The 22,472-nt window shown below is 55.9% G+C and overlaps 1 protein-coding gene across 9 annotated transcripts in view; it reads right to left on the reverse strand.

Moving 5' to 3' along the window:
• ATP2A3 (ATPase sarcoplasmic/endoplasmic reticulum Ca2+ transporting 3) overlaps positions 1–8,915 on the reverse strand; it is a 38,230-nt gene extending 29,315 nt beyond the window's left edge. For all 9 annotated transcript variants that reach the window (XR_012425141.1, XR_012425139.1, XR_012425140.1 and 6 more), the window contains exon 1: positions 8,654–8,915. Coding sequence is in view for 5 of the 9 variants with exons in the window: in XM_005582547.5 (XP_005582604.3) it covers positions 8,654–8,771 (118 nt within the window). In the remaining 4 variants the exon portion in view is untranslated. The remainder of the gene's footprint in view (positions 1–8,653) is intronic.
• Between the last annotated feature and the right edge of the window lie 13,557 nt (positions 8,916–22,472).

Consider the following 22,472-nt stretch of genomic DNA (forward strand, 5'->3'; position numbering starts at 1 on the left):
AAGCTATTTTCCTGCCTCAGCCTCCCGGGTAGCTGGAATTACAGGTGCCCGCCACCACGCCCAGCTAATTTTTGTATTTTCAGTAGAGGCGGGGTTTCACCATGTTGGCCAGCCTGGTCTCAAACTCCCGACCTCAGGTGATCCACCCACCTTGGCCTTCCAAAGTGCCGGGATTACAGGTGTGAGCCACCGCGCCCGGCTCAGTTCTCCTTTCTCTACCTGTCGACCTGGGTCATCTCCCCTTCTGCTCTCTGACCCACCCTGACCCAGGACCCACTCTTTGGTGCTCATGATGCTGTTCCCCAAATATTTCTGGTCCTCCCCACCTTGTGGGCATAGTAGGAAGGCACTTCCCGGCCCCCGTGTGACTTTTGAGAAGAAGGATGTGTATTCCTGCCAGGTTGGAGCATTGACTTTTGGTGGGGGGCTTTCTAGGAGGTCACTGTCCAGTAGAATGTCCTGTGATAGCAGAAGTATCCTCCATCTGTGCTGGCCAGGACCGGAGCCACTAGCCACAGGCAGCTGGTGCGCCCCTGGACTGTGACTAATTTCAAATTTTACTTTAATTTTCATGCATTTAAATGTAAATAGCCAAGTGGTTGGAGCTCTTTGACACTCTCCTACAGCAGCCAGCAGCCTGTGAGATGGTGTCTGCTCCATCGATCGGGGTCACAGAGTGAGGAAGGCACAGAGCCCCCGATGACCAGTCTGCTGCCAGCACTCAGCAGGCGTGAGAAAGGAGCCTCCGCTCCTTCAAGGTGCCGAGATTCCGAGGCGATGGCTGCAGTAACCAAGCTAAACCTGACTGATAAACCCCTCCGCCCAGACCTGGCTTCCTCCGCAAAGCTCCCTCTCACCCCACCCCGCTGAGGAGGGAGGCCTGACCTGCCCCGAGCACAGCCGGCTCCTTGTGGGGCCTTGAGCCTCATTTGGGAGGTGGACTACGCACACCCACCTTGAAGGCCTGCTGTGATGATCGTCATCATCATTACTATTAACAGCCACATTTACCAAGCACCTGCCAAGCAATGCCCCAGGTGCCTTCCCGCATTATCTGCAGAGAACAAATGGGAAGACGCTGGGGACCGAGCTAAGCACGTGAGGTGCTTAGCAGAGGTCATAGCAGCAGCAGCTGGTGGTGTGCGCCAGACGTGCTGCTAATTCCCTGTGTGCCTTATTCTCATGATCCTCAAACAAGCTGGGAAGGAAGATGCCATTGTTATACCCATTTTACAGAGTACACAACAGAGAGGTTGAGTGACTAGTTCTCTGTCACACAGCGGGGGAGGCCGGGAAGGGTTTTGAGCTCAGGCAGTCTGGCTCTCGATGCCCTGTTGTGGGCCTCCTGAGCTAATTCTTAGGCTGTCCTGCCTTCCCTCCTCCACGCTCTTTACCACCCACCCAAGGTCATCTGAAAACCTTGGTGTCCCATGTCCTGGTTGCTGGGCTGGATGTCCTCATCCCACCAGTCGGTGTGCCCCTCTGTAGAGAACCCAGGATTTTTGGACAAATCCTCCTGTCCAAAAGACGCTGCTGGCCTCCCTCATGGGGTTTTAGGGGCCTGCGAGGCTCTGCCTGCTCAGGCCTGGTCTGCTTCTAAATTCAACCCTGAAGGACCCAATTCTCCCCTTGCATGAGTGAGCCCCAGGGTGATGGAGGGAGCCCAGGGCTGGGAGATGCCCCACTCCAGGCGTTCCTGGAAGATGCTGGCTCCTTCCTTGCTCTCTCCGAGGCTGCATGTTGGGGTCTGAGACAGTTCCCCTTGAAATGGCGGCCTTGGGCCTCTCGCAGTGCCAGCTGTCCCATCTGTTAAATGAGAGAGTGCCCTGGCTCTGCCCACTCTCACGGCCATCCGCTGGGCTGCAGGGGGCAGAGACAGGACTGGGGGGGGGGTGCCGCTCCCTCTGAGAGCCACAGTGGGGCTGGCCACTATTCTCTTCTGAGCCTCTGCCACGGTGAGCCCTGCCTGGCCCATGTTGCCAGGCTGAGAGGGCCTGTGTTCACGGAGGCCCCGCGTGCAGGCCTGGGAGTCAGCCTGCGGTCCTGGGACAAAAGGGAGGTGATCAGAGAAGCTTTGTGGCTTAGATCAAGGAATCTGGTACAGAGGGCTCAAGTTCAAATCCTGCTCTATCTCACAATACTTCCGTGGCCACAGGCCAGTTACCTCATCCCCTGCGTCTGTTTCTCCATCTGCAAAAAGAGGGTGATAATGGTAAGTACCTCACAAGGATGCTGGGAAGATTGAACAGCATGCATGAAGCACGTGGAATGCAGAGCACACAGTGAACACGCTCCAGCCATGATCACTTGCTAGAATATAAGCTCTAGGGTACCAAGATTTTTTTTTTTTTTTTTTTTTTTGAGACAGAGTCTCACTCTGTTGCCCAGGCTGGAGTGCAGTGGCCGGATCTCAGCTCACTGCAAGCTCCGCCTCCCGGGTTTACGCCATTCTCCTGCCTCAGCCTCCCGAGTAGTTGGGACTACAGGCGCCCGCCACCTCGCCCGGCTAGTTTTTTGTATTTTTTAGTAGAGATGGGGTTTCACCGTGTAGGCCAGGATGGTCTCGATCTCCTGACCTCGTGATCCACCCGTCTCGGCCTCCCAAAGTGGTGGGATTACAGGCTTGAGCCACCGCGCCCGGCCGGGCAGCAAGATTTTGTTAAGTGCAGCGTCTCCAGCACCCAGAGCAGCTCCTGGAGCATAACTCAGTAAACATATGTGACGAATGACTGACCTGCCTGTCCTGCTCATACAGCTTCAGTGGCTGTCTTTGGCCTACAGAATAAAGACCAATCTTAGCATGGCCTTCAGGGCCTTCCTGGATCTGCCCCCACCTGCCCTTCCAGGATCATGTCTGTATCCCGGATGTACATCTGTCCCTCCGTTAGCCAAGCCTCAGGATCGCCACCCCTGGTTTTTTTTTTTTTTTTTTTTTGAGACGGAGTCTCACGCTGTTGCCCAGGCTGGAGTGCAGTGGCGCGATCTCAGCTCACTGCAAGCTCCGCCTCCCGGGTTCCCGCCATTCTCCTGCCTCAGCCTCCTGAGTAGCTGGGACTACAGGCGCCCGCCACCGCGCCCGGCTAATTTTTTGTATTTTTAGTAGAGACGGGGTTTCACTGTGGTCTCGATCTCCTGACCTTGTGATCCGCCCGCCTCGGCCTCCCAAAGTGCTGGGATTACAGGCTTGAGCCACCGCGCCCGGCCAACCACCCCTGTTTTTTAGTTTATTTGTAATTCACAAATCATAATTGTATACATTTATGGGGTCCAGCATGATGTGTTGATAACCCCATTTTGCCAAACCTTCTCCTCCTCATATATATATATATATATAGGTTTTATATATATATATAGGTTTTATATATATATATAGGTTTATATATATATATATATAGGGGTTTTTTTGTTTTTGTTTTTGTTTTCCCACACGGAGTCTCATTCTGTTGCCAGGCTGGCGCAATCTCGGCTCACTGTAACCTCTGCCTCCTGGGTTCAAGTGATTCTCCCGCCTCGGCCTCCCAAGTAGCTGGGATTACAGGCACCTGCCACCACGCCAGGCTAATTTTTTATTTTTATTTTTAGTAGAGATGAGGTTTCACTATGTTGACCAGGCTGGTTTCGAACTCCTGACCTCAAGTGATCCGCCCACCTCGGCCTCCCAAAGTGCTGAGATCCCAAGATGCTAGCCACCGGCCTTCCTCCTCCCACATTTCACTTGTGCCATTCCTTCTATGCACAGCAGCATCCCATCTCCTCATCCAAACCCCCTTTCCCGGAAGCCCCTCCCCTACCTCATCGATGTGCCCTTCTCTGAACAGTCGCCAGTATCCCCCCGCCACACTGGAACACTTCCAGGGCGGGGCGGGACTGAGTCATCCCTGTGTTTATGCTGAGTCCTTACAATCACTGTTTACTCTGTTGCTCCGTGGTGTGAGCCCATAGTCCAGAGCCAGGGAGAAGGGGGGCAAGCGATGCCCCGGGCTGCCCCCCGGCTCCACACCCCCTGCTCCCCTCATCCCCCTTCTACTCCTTCCTTCATTGGAAACTGGTATTTCAGCTTCTAAATGTCAGTTGCAGCCGGGAGAGGCAAGCACTCACCAGGTCTTCCTCAAAGGTAAATTTACAGAGCAATTAAATCGTCACTTGCAGAGTCAGGGAGAGGCCCTGGCGAGGCAGGGCCCGCCCAGCCCACCTGGCCCTGCCTGTGTCTCCGGGGTCCACCTGGAGTGGACACCTGACCTTGCTCTGCGGGGGCCGCTGCGGGGCCTTGGGAAGCAGCTCTCCGCTCTGCAGAGGGGCCGGCAGCACCCCTGGCTTGTCCGGAGCTGGACATGAAGGTTTGCCCAACATCTCTTCGCCCGACTGTGTTGTGGGAAAAAACAGGCCCTGCCTTAGGGTGCAAGAGGGTGAGGGGGCCCAGCTGGGCAGGCCTGATGCTGCTCCTGGGGGGCTCCGGCTGCCCAGCAGAGGCCAGTGAAAACTAGGGTGAAGCATGAAAGACGTTGAGCTTCCAAAGGGCTGCAGGCAAACCACACCCTCTCAGATCCTGCATGGCCCTTATGGGATCTCAGGGTCCCAGCCGTGCTGTCCTGAGGAGCAGCAGGTCCAGGAAGCGGCAGGTCTGCCCAAGGCCACCCAGCAAGCAGGGCCACTCGGATGGATGGCTACCTCCTCCCGACACACTCCGTTCCTCTTGGCCTGGTTTCCGTGGGCTACGCATATGGGTTGCCCGAGTTTCAGCGCCAACTAGGGCCTGGAACTTATTTGAGGGCAGCAAATAAGGCCAGAGCCAAGAAGCCGCTGGCAGGAGTCTAAATCTGGACCACCTGTCCCACCTGGCAGCCCTGGGGCCAAGGCGCTCATGCAGATGGGCCGCGTGTGGCCCAGGAAGGCAGGCTTCTGCCCGGCTCGCCAGCTCCCTTGAACAGAGACCACCCCAGGACACCTCCTGGGATCTGCCCGACTCCCATGTCACTGGGGTCTCCAGGAAGTTTAGCTACAGGCAGGACATGCCCAACAGAGCCAGGTCTCTTGCCTTGGCTCCAGTCCAGCAGAGGAGATGGGCAGCCCAGCCCATCTGGTGGTTCCTTACCATACAAAAAGACACCCAACGTGACCAACAGAAAGAGGCCAAGCAAACCTACGAGAGGACTCTTCCCCCAGACTGGCACAGATCAAACCGTCTGGTCCTCCCCTGCACTGGCAAGGCAGCGGAGAACGAGCCGGTCACTCGGCACAACCGCACAGAGAACCAACTCTTTAGTGACAGCTGACGACCCTGAAAATATACACCCACTTAGACCCCACAGTTGCACCCCCAGGAATGCGTCCTTCAGTGATATTCACAAGTGCGTGACATGATGTGGCAACAAGAATACTCCTTGCGATACTGCGCGTCATAACAGAGGCTGCCAACACCACAAGCGTCCACCAGAATTCAGAGAAAAGCCACACGCCGAAATCCCACGCAGCCACCAGGAAGCCCCACCGTGCCCTTCCTGGCACCGGCTCCAAGAATGACTGTCAAGGTCAAAGCAGGGACAAAGAGCACTTCTCCTCCTCCTGCTTCCGTGTGGGAAAAGATCACAAGGTCACAGCTCCAGATGTGTGTATGCACGGACTGTCTTGGGAAGAAGACGCAAGAAACTGGGAGGACTGGGAATGGGTGGCTGGGAAGAGTCGGAGACTTTGCTGTGTACCTTTTGTACCTTGAAGCTGGCACTGTGCACATTTTTATTCAAAAAATAAAAAAGACGTAAAAGAAAAAGCCCCCCAAGGAAGCTGAACTCTGGGTACCTCTGGCACCTGCAAAGGTGGGCTCACAGGAGGTGCTGGGGCCAGGAGCCTCCCCACTCACTCCCTGTTGGGACTTGGGGCAGATGCTGTTTTATGTGTGAGTGGAGGGGGTTCCTGGCTAGCATGCTCACTGGCTGTGCTGCTGAGGCTTCCCAGCTCTGAAGCATCTGTCTGCAGTGAACGGGGAGGGTGGAAGGTGGGGGGGATCCCCAGCCCCTGCCTCCCTTCCTCCCTCCCCCAGCAGAATTTGCAAGCTTCAGGACTTAAGCAAATGACTTCCTTGTGGTTTCCACACTAACGACCTTGCAGGTGCACAGCCTCCTGGGGTGGGGAGAACACACGTCTCTGGGATGTCCCTTCTACCCACAGGCCTGACCCACCCTGCCACGCAGCTGGTGGCCAAGAGCCCGCCCCAGCCTCTTCTGCGACAAGGAAGGATGACTTGGTGTCTGTGACCTCAGTAAAGACTCACAAACAACCCTGGGAGATGGGTTCTATGGTAGCCTCACGTATGGAGAAGAAACAGAGGCACAGAGAGGCAAAGAGGCTGGTCCAGCATTGCACAGCTATGAAGGGGCAGGGGTAGCGTTCAAAGCCTCATCAGCCCCACTCCAGCGGCTGTGCTAGGACATCTGCGCTTCCTCCTCAAGCCACGGCAAGCATGTGGCAGGAAGGAACAGCTGGCTTCCCTCTGCTCACCTAATGACTTCTAGAGCCCTGGAATGTCCCCCAGTCCCAATCAGTGATCTGAGAGAAGAGCCCTCTAGGGACCCACGGAGGCTGGAGGCAAAGCTGAAAAAGCTGCACCAGTGGACCCAAACTCCTAGCATAGGCGCCGACACCAGAGTTCCGGAGCCTGCAGAACTTGTGACTCTCTTGTACAGGTGGGGAAACTGAGGCCCAGAGAGGCGCAGGTACCCAGTGCTAGCTCCACCACCTACTGTGTGACCTCGGGCAAGTGGTTTAACCTCTGGGTGCCTCCGTTTCCTCCTGTATAAAATGGGGATGACAACAGTTCCTCCCTTACGGAGTTGTTTTGGGGAGGAAATGAGATAATAGATGAAAAATGCTGAGAACAGTACCTGGCACATAGTAAGTGCTCAGTGAACATCAGCTTTTATTATTAATACTATCAACGCCCAGAGGATCCAGGGGAGCCCAGCAATACCCCTCCCCAACTTCTCCCATCACAGCCCAACACACATCCACCCTCTGTGCACCTACATACCACGCCAAGCCCACAGCCTTCCCCATCAGCTCACACAGGTGTGCAGTGGCCAGGGCACCCCAAGATCTCATCCGACCAAATAACCGGTGGGGAAGGCTGGGGCTCCCTCCCTCCCAGCCGGTTCCTCCTCTGCTGGACCAGTGAAGACATGATGTCAGAACGGAGACAGACCTTGGCTAGGGTCATACAGGAGCAGAATTTGTGTGATTCCAGGGACAGGCCAAGGGCTGCGACTCCAGTTTCCCTCGGGAATCAGGATTCCCAAGCTGGAGGCTATAGTAGCACAAAAGAGGTAGTGGGACCCCAGACCTGCCTGCCACGGCCCTCGCCGCTAGCCCACCACAGGGTCACAGGCAGGCCATGCTGCCCAGCTCTCCTGCAGCAAAGCACAACCTCCCTGCCAAGTCACTAATGGGGGATATTAAATAATATTTATCTCCCCAGTTCCTCCCACAGCTCAACTAAATATAGCAACTAATTTTTTTGAAAAAGGATTTCTGCTCCAGAAAGATAATATTTATATAAGAGGTGGTTTTCATAAACCAATACAAAACCCAAAAGTCCTTTTCTGACACCTCTTCCTAATTTTCAAGCTAGCCCTGAGTAGTAGGATCCCAGGGCTAGAATACCTTCCCCTCTGGCTGGCTGGGAACCCCAAAAGGGCAAGGCTCCAAGTCCCCAGAGGATGCAGACCCTCTGAAGATGGTGAGGGCATTTCTCCTGGGATCCCTCACACTCTGCCCCGCGCTGAGGGCATGAGCAAGGGGGTGGCAGGTCCTGCCTGGAAGGGATGTGGGGAGGGCACGTCTGTATCTTCCACCCTCATGGGACCTCCAAGGTGCCAGGCCACATCTGGACAGTACCCGGTGGCACTCAATGTGCCTTCTAGCAGAAACGAGGATCCCACACTCCTTTGAAGGAGGTGAGGACGAAATGATACCCCTCCACCCGAACAGCAAGGGCGTGAAGCCTCCCTCCCTCCCCAGAGATGGGAAGGGCCTCCCTGGCAGCTCCCTGAGGCCTTGACTCCGCCACCCCAGGAAGGTGGGTCTCCCGCCTCAGCAGTTCAAAGCCCCCACCGACTCCGCCAGCCACATCCGCTTCGGGTTGCAGAAAGAGGAAGACCTGGGGTGGGGGTGGGGGCCCCAAGGCTGCTGGCTGATAAGCGGCACCTTCTTGGGCCTTTCTGGAGCCCTCAGGGGAGACCCTGGGGCCAGCTGGGAGGCCGAGCCTGAGTCTCCGGCCGTCCCTCGCCCGCCGGTGTCAGCGCTGCACCTGCACGATACCGGCGGAGAGGCGCGGCGTGGGGGGTGGAATACGGTCCAGGATGGGGTGGAATAACGCTTCCAGGGTGGACGGGGCCGGGGTGGAGGTGGGAAGTCCGGGAGGACCGCGCAGAGGGTGCCAGGCGTCCGGTCTCCCCAGCTGGAACCCGACCCCAGCCCCCAGCCCCCAGTCCCCGCGCCCGCGAAGGTGGCCGCGCAGCCCCGCCGGGTGCCCCAGGAGCATCCGAAGAGGCTTCCGGAGCCCTCGCTTCCTGCCCGCCCAGAGCCGGGTGGGGAGGCAGGAGGGGAAACTGAGACTGCGGCGCGCGCGGCCCCCGCTCCCCGGCCCGGCCCGCGCGCTCACCGTTGGGGCCGTAGCGCTCCCGCGCGCCGGTCACCTGCGCCGCGCTCAGGCCGCCCTCGGCTGTCACCGAGAAGTGGCGCAGCACGTCGGCGGCCGGGAGCAGGTGCGCCGCCTCCATGCCTCCGCCCGGCCGTCTGCGCCGTCGGCACCGTCGAGGCCGCCTCTCCGTGGGGGGCTACAAAGCGGGGCTCGGGGGGCTCGGGCCCGGGCTGGCGCCGCGCGAGGCCATGTCCGCTCTGGGACCTTCCCCGACGGCAGTGGCGGCGGCGGCCCCGGCCCGCGCCAGGATGCTGCGCCCGGGACTCCCTCCCCGGGGCGGGGCGGCGCGGGGCCCGCCCCCCATCACACCCCTTCCGGCCGCCCTGCGCGCCCGCGGCGACCCGGGGCGCACCGCCCGGGCCCCCCGCCCGTTCTGCAGAGGGGAAACTGAGGCCGCCGGCGGGGCGCGCGCTGGGCCCCTGTTGGGAGCCGGAGGCGCTTGGCTCGGGGGTCCTGGATTCCGCTCCGCGGAGCTGCTGGGGTGGGATCTGGCCGAGAGCTGGGGCGGGCTGCGGAGCACCCGGCTCTGGGCTGCGCATCGCCTCCTCTGAGTTCTCCTGGGCCCGGGGCGTCCGGCTTCCCAGCTCGAATTCTGCAAAGTGGCTTCAGAGGGAACCCGAAAGCCTCTGAATAAGCGGGTTTCCCCTAGAGGAAAGCGCTGGGTGTTCTCCATATTTGGTGTTTCTGCCTTCTTTATTATACCTGATGCAAACGACGAGTTGATGGGTGCTGACGAGTTGATGGGTGCAGCACACCAACGTGGCACATGTATACATATGCAACAAACCTGCACGTTGTGCACATGTACCCTAGAACTTAAAGTATAATAATAATAAAATGAAAAAAAAAAAAAAAAGACAGTTCAGAAAACCAGGCTCCTTACCCTAGACTCACACCGTCACCCCAGCAGGAAATGTAACCAGGGAGCAAGGGTGGGGCTCCCCAGAGCGGCCCGAGAGGGTGGGGTGGGGGTCTCTGCCCAGGGCTCCCAGGGGACTGACCCTGGCTCAGGGAGGGGGAGAGATGGATGAGACCCAGCCCCAGTGCTCCCGGGCTCCACCCGCCCCAGGAGGGCCAGGAGAAGTGGCAGTGGGTCAAAAGAGGAAGTCGCAGGAAGGCAGAAACCCGGCCAAAAGGAGGAGCTAAGAGAACAACCTGATTGACGCTCCCTCGAGCTTGACAGACCCAGACAACCTCACCCCAGCCCCCATGTGCCTCCCCCCACGAGCTGGGCTCTGCTGTCTAGAGCCTCAGCCTCTGCCATCCACCAAGGCTGCACAGGGTCAAGAGATGCCAGGATTGAGCCCGCACAGCTGGCTGTTCAAACCCCAAACCCCTTCTGTGCCTCCACAGTCAGGAAGCCCTGCCCCAAGGACACAGCCCCCCGCCCACTCCTGAGAGCCTCAACTTCCAGCCTTGCCTGGAGCTGCTGACCCCTCTCCAGATCATGCACACCCCAGCTTCTGTGCGGTGATCCAGATGGATTCCCCGGATATCAGCTGCGTCTCAGCCTGGTGCTGTGGCGCTAGAGGAATGCTGGTTTTCTGGTTGTGGCTCCTCCCAGCCTGGTATTTTATTTATTGATTTCATTATTATTATTATTATTTTCTTTTTTTTTTTTAACTTCTTTGAGACGGAGTCCCACTCTGTCGCCAAGGCGGAGTGCAGTGGCGACATCTCAGCTCACTGCAACCTCCACCTTCCGGGTTCACGCCATTCTCCTGCCTCAGCCTCCTGAGTAGCTGGGACTACAGCTGCCCATCACCACGCCCAGCTAAATTTTTGTATTTTTAGTAGAGCTAGGGTCTCACCGTGTTAGCCAGGATGGTCTCGATCTCCTGACCTCAGGTGATCCACCTGCCTCAGCCTCCCGAAGTGCTGGGATTACAGGCATGAGCCACAGCGCCCAGCCCCATTATTATTTTTTTGAGACAGGATCTGGCTGTGTCGCCTAGGCTGGAGTGCAGTGGCATGATCACGGCTCACTGCAACCTCTGCTTCCCGGGCTCAGGCGATCCTCCCACCTCAGCCTCCCGAGTAGCTGGGATTATAGGCGTGAGCCACCACACCCAGCTTATGTATATGTGTGTATATATATGTGTGTGTATATATATGTATATATATGTGTGTGTGTGTGTGTGTGTGTGTGTATATATATATATATATATATTTTTTTTTTTTGTAGAGACAGTTTCCCAATGTTGCCCAGGCTGGTCTGAAACTCCTGGACTCAAGCGATCGACCCACTTCGGGCTCCCAAAGTGTTGGGATTACAGGTATAAGCCACTGCATCCCACTCAGCCTGACATTTTCGATCTCAAGCCTGATATCCCCAGATAGTTCCATCCTATGTCTTTCTTCCCCACTGCTATAGTCCAGAAAATCCCAACTGTATCCCTAAGTGGCCAGGAAAAATGTTAGCCAGGCCGTGACTGGGGAGAGAGCCTCACAGCTCCCCACTGGAGCCCTATTTCCCAGAGATACGGAGCCCCAGGCGTTCAAGCCGCTGGGAAACCCTTGCTCCACCCTATGCACACATCTTGGGGTCTGACTCCTTCTCTGCCGGCCCGAGGGACCTCAACTCCAGCCTCTCCCACTCCACCACACCCTCAGCTGCGAGCTGGTATTTGCTAGAAGGTAGGGCCAGAAGGCCTGACTGTTTGCTCTGGCAGCCAGGCCTGTGTTCCCTTTCTCCAGCCCACCCCACCCTACCTTCAAACCACCATGACAGGACGAACCGTTGCCAGCAACTGGGGCCCTCACCTGGCAGGCTCACACACCTGTCAGCACGCCCAGCTGATCGGCTGCCCCCGTCGCAACTTCTGGGTGCCCCTCCCGGCTCCCACAGAATCACACGCAGTCATTTTACACTCCAGCTGCCTGCCCCGGGGCTTGCGTCCCTCCCTGCTATGCTCTCTTTTTGTGCCTGGACAGACAGCTGGTGGCCAGGGTGACACGGTCACAGGCAGGCTATCCAAAGGGCAGGTCTACACTCCCCACCTCCCAGCTGCCAGGAACCAAGAACTCCACGCCTGGCACCTAGACATGGCTTTTGCCACCTCCACTGGACAGAGGGTGGCAGAGCATACCACGTGTCTAGCCGAGGTGTACCTACTCGCCGCACCTGAGGGGGCCCGGGTGGGCATGAGGAAAGAGGTCTTCCCTGGAATGATTTATTATTTTTATTTATTTATTTATTTTGAGACTGAGTCTCGCTCTGTCGCCCAGGTTGGAGTGCAGTAGCATGATCTTGGCTCACTGCAACCTCCGCCTCCCGGGTTAAAGTGATTCTCCTGCTTCAGCCTCCCAAGTAGTTGGGATTACAGGCACCCGCCACCACGCCCAACTAATTTTTGTATTTTTAGTAGAGATGGGGTTTCACCATGTTGGCCAGGCTGGTCTCGCTAATTTTTGTATTTTTAGTACAGATGGGGTTTCACTGTGTTGGCCAGGCATGGTGAAGATAACGCAACCCACTGTTCCTTTTATTTTCAGTCCTTCTTTATTCATTCACCTGCCTCGGCCTCTCAAAGTGCTGGGATTACAGGGGTAAGCCACCACGCCTAGCTTTTTCTGGAAATATTTAGACACATGGAGAAGAGGGTGTTGCAGGCAGAAAAAACCAGCCTGAGTTGAAGGTGAGAAATCTCAGCCTTCAACCCACTATGTCAGGGATAGTGATTTGATTCCTTAGTGTGGCTGGATTATAAGGAGCAGGAGTGCAAGGACCAGGAGGGTAGATTAGAGAGACAGGGCTAGGACACTGAGAACCTCAATTGTCTATGTTATGTCCCGGGTTTTGTACTGAAAGCTTTTTAAGAAACAGAGAGATGGAGCCAGGTTTGGACTGTTAGAAAAGTCCCCCATAGGCCGGGCGCGGTGGCTCAAGCCTGTAATCCCAGCACTTTGGGAGGCCGAGACGGGCGGATCACGAAGTCAGGAGATCGAGACTATCCTGGCTAACCCAGTGAAACCCCATCTCTACTAAAAAATACAAAAAAACTAGCCTGGCAAGGTGGCAGGCGCCTGTAGTCCCAGCTACTTGGGAGGCTGAGGCAGGAGAATGGCATAAACCCGGGAGGCGGAGCTTGCAGCTAGCTGAGATCCGGCCACTGCACTCCAGCCTGGGCGACAGAGTGAGACTCCGTCTCCAAAAAAAAAAAAAAAAAAGAAAAAGTCCCCCATAGAAGCTGGTATGGAGAAGAGATTAAAGGAGAGAGCGATGACTGAAAGGACCATGGAGTGGAGCAGTCAGGGCCATGCCCCAGCACCCTGATTTCCCTCAGGCCTCCCCAGGGGAGAGGCCTCTAAGCCGTGTAGGGAAATATCTGTGATTAGAGCCACTGACTTGAACATTCACCATATGCTAAGCTTGTTTCACAAATTACCCCCATTTAATCCTCACAGTAACCCTGGAGGAGGATTTTATTATCCCCATTCAGAGCTGGCTTCATGGGCATGCAACCTGGACAGGTCAGCAGTTGTCAGAAGGACCGTCTGCTTGATTTTTGTTGTTATGGTTGTTTTTAGAGATGGGGGTCTCACTATGTTGCCCAGGCTGGATTCCAACTTCTGGACTCAAATGCTCCTCTTGCCTCTGCCTCCTCAGTGGCTGGAACCATGGGAATACAGCATCACGCCCGCCCCCCAGTTGGTCTAATGCTCTGCAACCGCCATCTTGACATTGTGTTTTGTTTGTTTGTTTTTTTGAGATGGAGTCTCGCTCTGTTGCACAGGCTGGAGTGCAGTGGCGTGATATCGGCTCACTGCAAGCTCTGCCTCCTGGGTTCAATCGATTCTCCTCCCTCAGCCTCCCGAGTAGCTGGGATTACAGGGGCCCACGACCATGCCCGGCTAATTTTTGTATTTTTAGTAGAGACAAGCTTTTTCCATGTTAGTCAGGCTGGTCTCGAACTTCTGACCTCAGGACATCTGACCGCCTCAGCCTCCCAAAGTGTTGGGATTACAGGCGTGAGCCACCACGCCTGGCCCTTTGAAATTCTTAATACGGTAATTTTCTCTTTGAACCTGTGCTTTGTAAGTGAAGCCCGATGGGAAAATGGAGCATGCTGTGAGCCAAGGAGACCCGTTTAATACGCCATCTCTTTCCCATAAAGTGTTCACTGTGCTCCGTGGGCACGGAAGTCTGGTGGACTCATGATGGCTGGGAGTTGAGTGGACTCCAATCAAGTCTAGGGTGAATGTGTTTTGTCTGCAACTGAGTCAGTGGGGAGCTGACAGCCGAGAAGCCCTGCTTTCCATGTGAACCTGAATTGGCCTCATGCAGAAAGAAGACAGTAGTGTTCTGAGAAACACGAAAGGTCAGGGGTCCCTATCATATCATTTCTTACTCACATTACTTCCCTGTGTTCAACAACCACTCGCGTTCAACATGATGACACAGAAGGAAAGGAAAAGATAAGGCAGCCTACAGTTCCTTTTCTTTTCAGCCCTTCTTTACTCATCAGTAAAGCAAAGGCAGAGGGTGTTGGTAGAGTGTATTCATATTGACAAGTGAAATGGAAACAGCTGAGTTCGTGTTGTACAGCATTTTTCTGTTCTGGTCGGAACAAAATGTATGTGCATGTACAAGCTACACACTAAGACGTGGTACTTTTAGTGATTACAGATATGAGTTAAATGCTCTTCATTATGCATTTAAAACTGGCATTGCGGCCGGGCGCGGTGGCTCAAGCCTGTAATCCCAGCACTTTGGGAGGCCGAGACGGGTGGATCACGAGGTCAGGAGATCGAGACCATCCTGGCTAACATGGTGAAACCCCGTCTCTAATAAAAAATACAAAAAACTAGCTGGGCGAGGTGGCAGGCGCCTGTAGTCCCAGCTACTCGGGAGGCTGAGGCAGGAGAATGGCATAAACCCGGGAGGCAGAGCTTGCAGTGAGCTGAGATCCGGCCACTGTACTCCAGCCTGGGCGACAGAGTGAGACTCCGTCTCAAAAAAAAAAAAACAAAAAAAACTGGCATTGCACAAAGTAAAGATAAATGATAAAATTTCATGCAAATAATTAAAATGTTTAATTCTCCTTTTCTTAGAAAATTAATTTGTAAGCTGGGTGCCGTGGCTCTTGCCTGTAATCCCAGAACTTTGGGAGGCCGAGGTGAGTGGATCACCTCAAGTCAGGAGTTCAAGACCAGCCTGGCCAACGTGGTGAAACCCCGTCTCTACCAAAAAGATAAAAAATAAGCCGGGCGTGGTGGCAGGTGCCTGTAGTCCCAGCTACTCAGGAGGCTGAGGCAGGAGAATCGCTTGAACCCAGGAGGCAGAGGTTGCAATGAGCCAAGATCATGCCACTGCACTGCAGCCTGGGCAACAGAGTGAGACTGTCTCAAAAAAAAAAAAAAAAAAAAAAAGGCCCAGCGCGGTGGCTCAAGCCTGTAATCCCAGCACTTTGGGAAGCCGAGACGGGCGGATCACGAGGTCAGGAGAATGAGACCATCCCGGTTAACACGGTGAAACCCCGTCTCTACTAAAAAATACAAAAAACTAGCCGGGCGAGGTGGCGGGCGCCTGTAGTCCCAGCTACTCGGGAGGCTGAGGCAGGAGAATGGCGTGAACCCGGGAGGCGGAGCTTGCAGTGAGCCGAGATCCGGCCACTGCACTCCAGCCTGGGTGACAGAGCGAGACTCCGTCTCAAAAAAAAAAAAAAAAAAAAAGAAAAGAAAGAAAATCAAATTGTAGCTTTTTCAAAAGCACCACGACAAGTTGAGAGAGACTGCACAAGAAAGGAAAAGCTTTATATTTTAGTGCCTTTAATGAGACTTTTTTTCCCTGTTTTAAATTTTATTTTTAAAATTCTTTTGAGATGGGGTCTCACTGTGCTGCCCAGCAGGAATGCAGTGGTGCGATCGTGGTTCGCTGCAGCTTCGAACTGCTGGGCTCAAGCCATCCTCTCGCTTCAGCCTCCATAGTAGCTGGGCCTGTGGGTGCGCACCACCATGCCTGGCCAATTATTTTTTAAACTGTTTTGTAGAGGCAGGGTCTCACTTTGTTGCCCAGGCTGGTCTCAAACTCCTGGGCTCCCAGGAGCCTCCCACCTCAAGCTCTCAGAGTGCTGGGATTACAGACACGAGCCACTGCACCTGGCCCCTCTGATTTTTCAACTAAGGGTCCTCATTTTCGTTTTGCACTGGGCTCCACAAATTCCCTGGCCAGTCCTCTTTCCATTTTACAGATAAGAGCCTGAGAGGCTCAGAGAGCCTAGGGCACTTGCCCGGGGGCGTTTCAGCTGGCATTAAAACCTGATCTGACTCCAGAGCACAGGCTCCTAAGCAATCCCTAGCCTGCCTGCTGGGTCTGTCCCAAAACACAAGGCCAGTGCAGCTTTCACTGGGCAGAGGACGTCTACACGCCCTTGCTTCTGCCTTTCTGTCACTGCTCGAACTCAGGCCCATCTTCTCTCTCAAGCTATACCTTTCCAACAGCCCGCGTCCTGGCCTTCCTGTCTCCAGACTTACTTCTGATATAGCAAGATTGCTTCACGGACATGGTGCTTTCATTACTTCATTCCTCTTCTCAAGAACCTTCCTTAGCTCCCTAGTACTGGCAGGATCAAGTCCAGACTCTTCAACACAGCCATCAAATCCCTTGAGCCACGGGCCCCTAGCCAAGGCAAACCTGTCTCTTCCAGATTCACTGGCCTTGTACATCCTAGCATCACCCCTTGGTTCATGCAGTTCCTCTGCCCTAGATTGCTCTTCCAGCTCCCCTCCCTAAAATCTGGAAACTCATTTCATTGCCTGCTCCAACTCTATGTATTCACTGTCTTCCCTGCACGCTTGATTGACTCTGAATGAGACCCCTGCCGAGGCCACCAGCGATGAAGGCCTACCTCCTCATTGTACACAAGGGGAAACTGAGGCCCAGGGAAAGGAAAGGACTCAAGTAGACTCAGCAAGGGAGGCTGAGGGAGAGAGCTTCAGCTGGAGCCCCCGGCCCAGGCATGTGCTGCTCTTTGCGTGTCGATGGCTTTCCTGGACACACAAAGGAGTCTGAGTCCTCTGGGTCCTTTGGTTCCTGGGTCCTCTGCTGGGCTAGGACCAGGACAGTCTCCGCAAAAGCCAGGGACGGATCTTAGGGCAGTCTGGCCTCAGGGGGTTGTAACCCTGCCCTGAGGAAGAGTCTTGGCTCCACAAAAGTGAAGTAGGAGTTTGAGCCACTGTTCAGGAGATAAGTTCTGGGCTGGAGTTTGGGAGGGCTTGCGGGGAGCGGGAAGCGGCAGGAGGCCTGGGCTCTGCCCTGTGGTTATCCTAGCTTAATTCATTCAAAACTATTTCTTAGTTGGGCACGGTGGCTCACATCTGTAATCTCAGCACTTTGGGAGGCCAAGGTGAGCGCATCACCTGAGGTCAGGAGATCGAGACCAGCCTGGCCAACATGACGAAACCCCGTCTCTACTAAAAATACAAAAATTAGTCGGGCGTGGTGGCAGGCACCTGTAATCCCAGCTACTTGGGAGGCTGAGGCAGGAGAATCGCTGGAACCTGGGAGGAGGAGGTTTCAGTGAGCCAAGATCACAGTATTGTACTCTAGCCTGGGTGACAAGAGCAAAACTCCATCTCAAAAAAAAAAAATTATTGGTTGGATATGGTGGCCTGCACCTGTAATCCCAGCACTTTGGGAGGCCAAGGTGGGAAGATCACTTGAGGCCAGGAGTTTGAGACCACCCTGGGCAACATAGGAGACCCCCATCTCTATAAAAAAGTTTAAAAAATTAGCCAGGTATGATAGCCTGTGGTCCCAGCTACTCAGGAGGCTGAGGTGGGAGGACTGCTTGAGCCCAGGAGGTCAAGCTGTGAACCACGATCGTGCCACTGCACTCCACCCTGGGCGACAGAGCAAGACCCCATCCCTAAATAAATAAATAAATAAATAAATAAATAAATAAATAAATTTTGAAGGACACAGCATGCCCCAGGCATGACACCAGACCCTGGAGAGACGGTCCTTGTTCTCCCCGTGCCAACGCCTGAGAAAGAAGCAAGCCGTTCATCCCAGATAACCACACGCAGCAACAGATCACAGTGCGGTCAGAGGTACCTTGAGAACATGACAGGCGGCGGAGGGCGAACGTCTCCCAGTCAGGGAGCTCGGGAGGCTTTCTGGAGGAAGGGATACTTCTGAAATCTGAAGGCACAGGGGAGGGAACAGTGTTCCAGGCTGAGGGAACAGACTCTGCAAGGTCGACCTGGCTGTGAGGTCTTAGAGGTGCCCGCCTGCCTGTGGGCCTGAGCCCCCTGTCCGTCATGTCAGTGGTGACAGGGGAAGTGGCAGGGGTGGCATCTTTCCCCAGAGAGGACAGAAAACAGTGGCGGCGTGGCTCTGCTGCTGCCCCACTTTGGTTTGTAAATTGGTTTGAGTCAAAATGCAAACAGGCTTGCAGGCTTGGGAACCTCACCTTGCTCTTGTTCAGGGTCACCTGGGCCTGGTGAGCAGGTGTCCCAGGTGTTCTAACGACCTGCTGCTGAGCGGCGAGTCACCCGTTTGTTCGTCTTATCTGATGTCATCTGAGCATCGGGTCTGCTGTTTTACGCCCCCACCCCCGCTCCCTATTGGACAGCCTTCCCTCAGGGGAGGGGCAGGGGAGGACCTTGGCTCCCAGCTGTTCAGGGTGGGTGACACCCCCCCATTGTCTTGCCCCCACCCCAAGTTATTTCGTTGTCACCTTTTGGGCTTCGGGACCCCTGTGTGAGTCTCTGATGCACCCCGTCAGTCCTCCTGGGCCTAGACCCCCCTGGCCTGGAGTCACCTCCCGCCTGGCTCCTCCAGCCTCTCTGTGCTCTGCGATGGGTCCTCCTAGGACCCCTGAGACTCCCACCCTCCCACCTCATCAGCTCTGCCCTCACAGCCACCGTCCAGCCCTCAAGGCTTTCCCAACAGGTCCTGACTTCACCCTCACCACTTCCTTCCTCCCATGAGACCCGCACTGAGCCACATCCAGCCCCTGCACACAGCAGGGCATCCACTCTGAGCCACATCCAGCCCCTGCACACAGTAGGGGGCACACTGAGACACATCCAGACCCTGCACACAGCAGGGCGTCCACTCTGAGCCACATCCAGCCCCTGCACACAGTAGGGGGCACACTGAGACACATCCAGCCCCTGCACACAGCAGGGCGTCCACTCTGAGCCACATCCAGCCCCTGCACACAGTAGGGGGCACACTGAGCCACATCCAGCCCCTGCACACAGTAGGGCGTCCACACTGAGACACATCCAGACCCTGCACACAGCAGGGTGTCCACTCTGAGCCACATCCAGCCCCTGCACACAGTAGGGCGTCCACTCTGAGCCACATCCAGCCCCTGCACACAGTAGGGCGTCCACTCTGAGCCACATCCAGCCCCTGCACACAGGAGGGGGGTGGCCACACTGAGCCACATCCAGACCCTGTACACAGTAGGGGCCACACTGAACCACATCCAGCTCCTGCATACAGTAGGGGCCACTCTGAGCCACATCCAGACCCTGCACACAGTAGGGGCCACACTGAGCCACATCCAGCTCCTGCACACAGTAGGGGCCACAGTGAGCCACATCCAGACCCTGCACACAGCAGGGTGTCCACTCTGAGCCACATCCAGCCCCTGCACACAGTAGGGCGTCCACTCTGAGCCACATCCAGCCCCTGCACACAGTAGGGGGGTGGCCACACTGAGCCACATCCAGCTCCTGCACACAGTAGGAAGTTTCTAGCTCTGGGTCTTTGCCCATGCACTTCTATCTGCTCGTAACACCTCTCCGTCTCTCAGCTGGCTAATTCCTACCCATCCTAAAGGCCTGTGAGCCCCCAAATCCCTGAGGCCAATAGGGCTCCCTCCTCCTCCCTCCTGGGACCCGCCGAGCACCTGCACCCGGTACCGTGGGTGTTCACTGTCTGCCCCGCTCCCTTGTCTGGCAGCCCCTTCACCTGACTCGACGCTGCTCCCGGGAGGTGTGGGGGGTGTTTGTTCAATGACTCAGTTGGGTGGGAACATTCTGGAGCCTCTTTCTGGGAGTGGAGCACACTCTGGCCTTCTGGGGCCTGGGGAAGTGGGGATGTGTGGTCAGCAGGATTGAGCAGGCCCCCAGGGCCCCCAGCCAGCCCAGGACCCCTGCACCATTGCATTTTGGCCTAAGGGAACCCACCTCCTGCCCTCTTGCGTCCACCTCTACAGGAACACCCTGCACAGAGCGGGGCTGGGGGCCCGGGACCAGGCAGCTCACTCCTCCGCTCCTGAGGCAACTTCCTGTCCTCTCCCCGTTATCTCCCCAGCCAGACCGAGGAGAGGAAGCTGTCCTCTCCCTCCCAGAGGCAGACGGAGACACTCCTGGGCCTCAGGAAGAGGGGGCGAGCCTTGTGAGGGTAGGCCTACTCCTTCGGGGCCTGCCTTCTCCCTCTGCTGCTCCCAGTCCTCCCCAGGCAGCCCCGCTGCTACTCTCCTGCCCAGGTGCCTTCAGTGACTCCCTCTGTCACCCTAGTTCAGATCAATTCCGCAGCTTGGCCTTAAGGCTATCTTGCCAGCCTCATCTCATGCCCCTGCTCCCACATCCACCCCCAGGACCTTAGAGTTCCTCCCATTGACCTGTTTGGCTCTATCCTGCTCCCAGCCCTTTTCCACATCTGCTGTTACCCGTCCTGGAAACATGTTCTTCTCATCTGTACGTGTCTAAACCCTCAGCATGCTTCAAAGTCAAGCTTCAATGCTGCCTTCTCCAAGAAGTCCCCCTGGATGTCTCTGGAGCCAGTGGCCTGTGCCTCCCGAGCAGCCAGCGGCTTGTGTGCTCCTAATCCTGATCCACAGCACCCACACTGTGCGTCTGTCCAGAACAGGCGCTGCATTCGAGTCATCACGGGGCCTCTACAGTCCAGCCCAGCGCACGACGGTCATTGTAACGTTGCTGTCTAGGGCGGGGGCGTCTGTGGCACTCACTGCTGCATCTCAGTTCCTGGCACCCAGTCTGGCATTTACTGGACTCTCAAAGATATTGATTGGTTTAATGAAGGCAGTTCTAGCCAACGCAATAAGACAAGAAAAAGAAGCGAGGTGCAAATAAATACTAGAAAGGGAAAGAATGGATGAGCATACCCACATCCGTAAGTGTGCGCCGTTCTCTCCATGAGATACATCAGGCAGCACCCCATTGTATGGGCAGGGGTTTGTGTGTGTGTGTGGGTGTGTGGTTTTGTTTTTGTTTTTGTTTTGAGATGGAGTTTTGCTCTGTCACCGAGACTGGAGTGCAGTGGTGCAATCTCGGCTCACTGCAACCTCTGCCTCCTGGGTTCAAGCCATTCTCCTGCTTCAACCTCCTGAACAGCTGGGATTACAGGCACTCACTACCATGCCTCGCCAATTTTTTTAAAATTTTGTTTGTTTTTTTTGAGACGGAGTCTCGCTCTGTTGCCCAGGCTGGAGGGCAGTGGCGTGATCTCCATTCACTGCAACCTCTGCCTCTCAGGTTCACACCATTCTCCTGCCTCAGCCTCCCGAGTAGCTGGGACTACAGGCACCCACCACCACACCCGGCTAATTTTTTGTATTTTTAGTAGAGACGGGGTTTCACCATGTTAGCCGGGATGGTATCGATCTCCTGACCTCGTGATCTGCCCGTCTCGGCCTCCCAAAGTGCTGGGATTACAGGTGTGAGCCACTGCGCCCGGCCTCTTTTTTTTTTTTGAGACATTCTCTCTCTCTGTCTTCCAGGCTGGAGTGCAGTGGCACGATCTCCGCTCACTGCAACTTCCGCCTCCTGGGTTCAAGAGATTCTCCTGCCTCAGCCTCCCGAGTAGCTGGGATTACAGGTACCCGCCACCACGCCCGGCCAATTTTTGTATTTGTAGTAGAGACAGAGTTTCACCATGTTGGCCAGGCTGGTCTCGAACTCCTGGCCTCAGGTGATCCACCCACCTCAGCCTCCCAAAGTGCTGGGATGACAGGTGTGAGCCACTGCGCCCGGACACGGACAGGGGTTTAAGTCTCAGCGAGGGGCTGGGATTTGCTGATACCACACAGTGAGTTGGGCTCTCCCCGGCTCTCTGCTACCTTCTTTGCTGCCACAATGTCAGGCACAAATACACAGTGCCAGTCTTGTGCTGTACCTACCAGCACCGTGGCAGTGAGGCCAGAGGCTCTGCTGGCAGGGAGAGGGCTCCAGTTGTCCCAGCCCTCGCCTGACCAGTCTGCCTGCAGGCCTCAGCTGGAAGTGGGTTGTTAGTGCATAAGACACAACACCCCTGTTTGCCTTGTAAATTGTTATACCCCAAGGAACTTGTAAGCCTTAAGGCCCAACTGGAAAAGGCATTTTGAGATCTGGGACTTGCTCCCTGGTATGAGGAAGAGGCTGTTGGCTTGGGGGTGCCTGAGGGCAAGTGGTCAGGCCCCGAACCTGCAGGGCCAGCCTGACTCCCGTGTGCAGGGGTTGTGGGGTGGGGCTGCTGGCTCACCACAGAGGGTGCTCCCAGGCCTGGGGCTGGGTGAGGGTGGCTGGGCAAGTCCTCAAGCTGGGCTGGGTTCTCCCGGGCACCACCCTGGCTGTGGGAGTCTGGGAACGTCCCTTTCCCCCCAAACACAGGGTTGCTGTAAGGTGGGTGTGGGACGGCGTCTGGAGGCCGCAGGGTCCCTGGCCGCGAGGATGAAGCAGCAGGAGTCAGGGGCCCTGGCCTGGGTTCTCAGGCTCTGCTTGTAGGTGCACAGTGTTCCCTGCCCCCACTGCCTGTAGTCCTGGTTTCCATAACAACCCTGGACTGTTTTTGACCCCTGGGCTCAGCTGTCCCAACTTT

Source organism: Macaca fascicularis, chromosome 16 (assembly GCF_037993035.2).
Source record: "Macaca fascicularis isolate 582-1 chromosome 16, T2T-MFA8v1.1".
Lineage (NCBI taxonomy): Eukaryota > Metazoa > Chordata > Mammalia > Primates > Cercopithecidae > Macaca > Macaca fascicularis.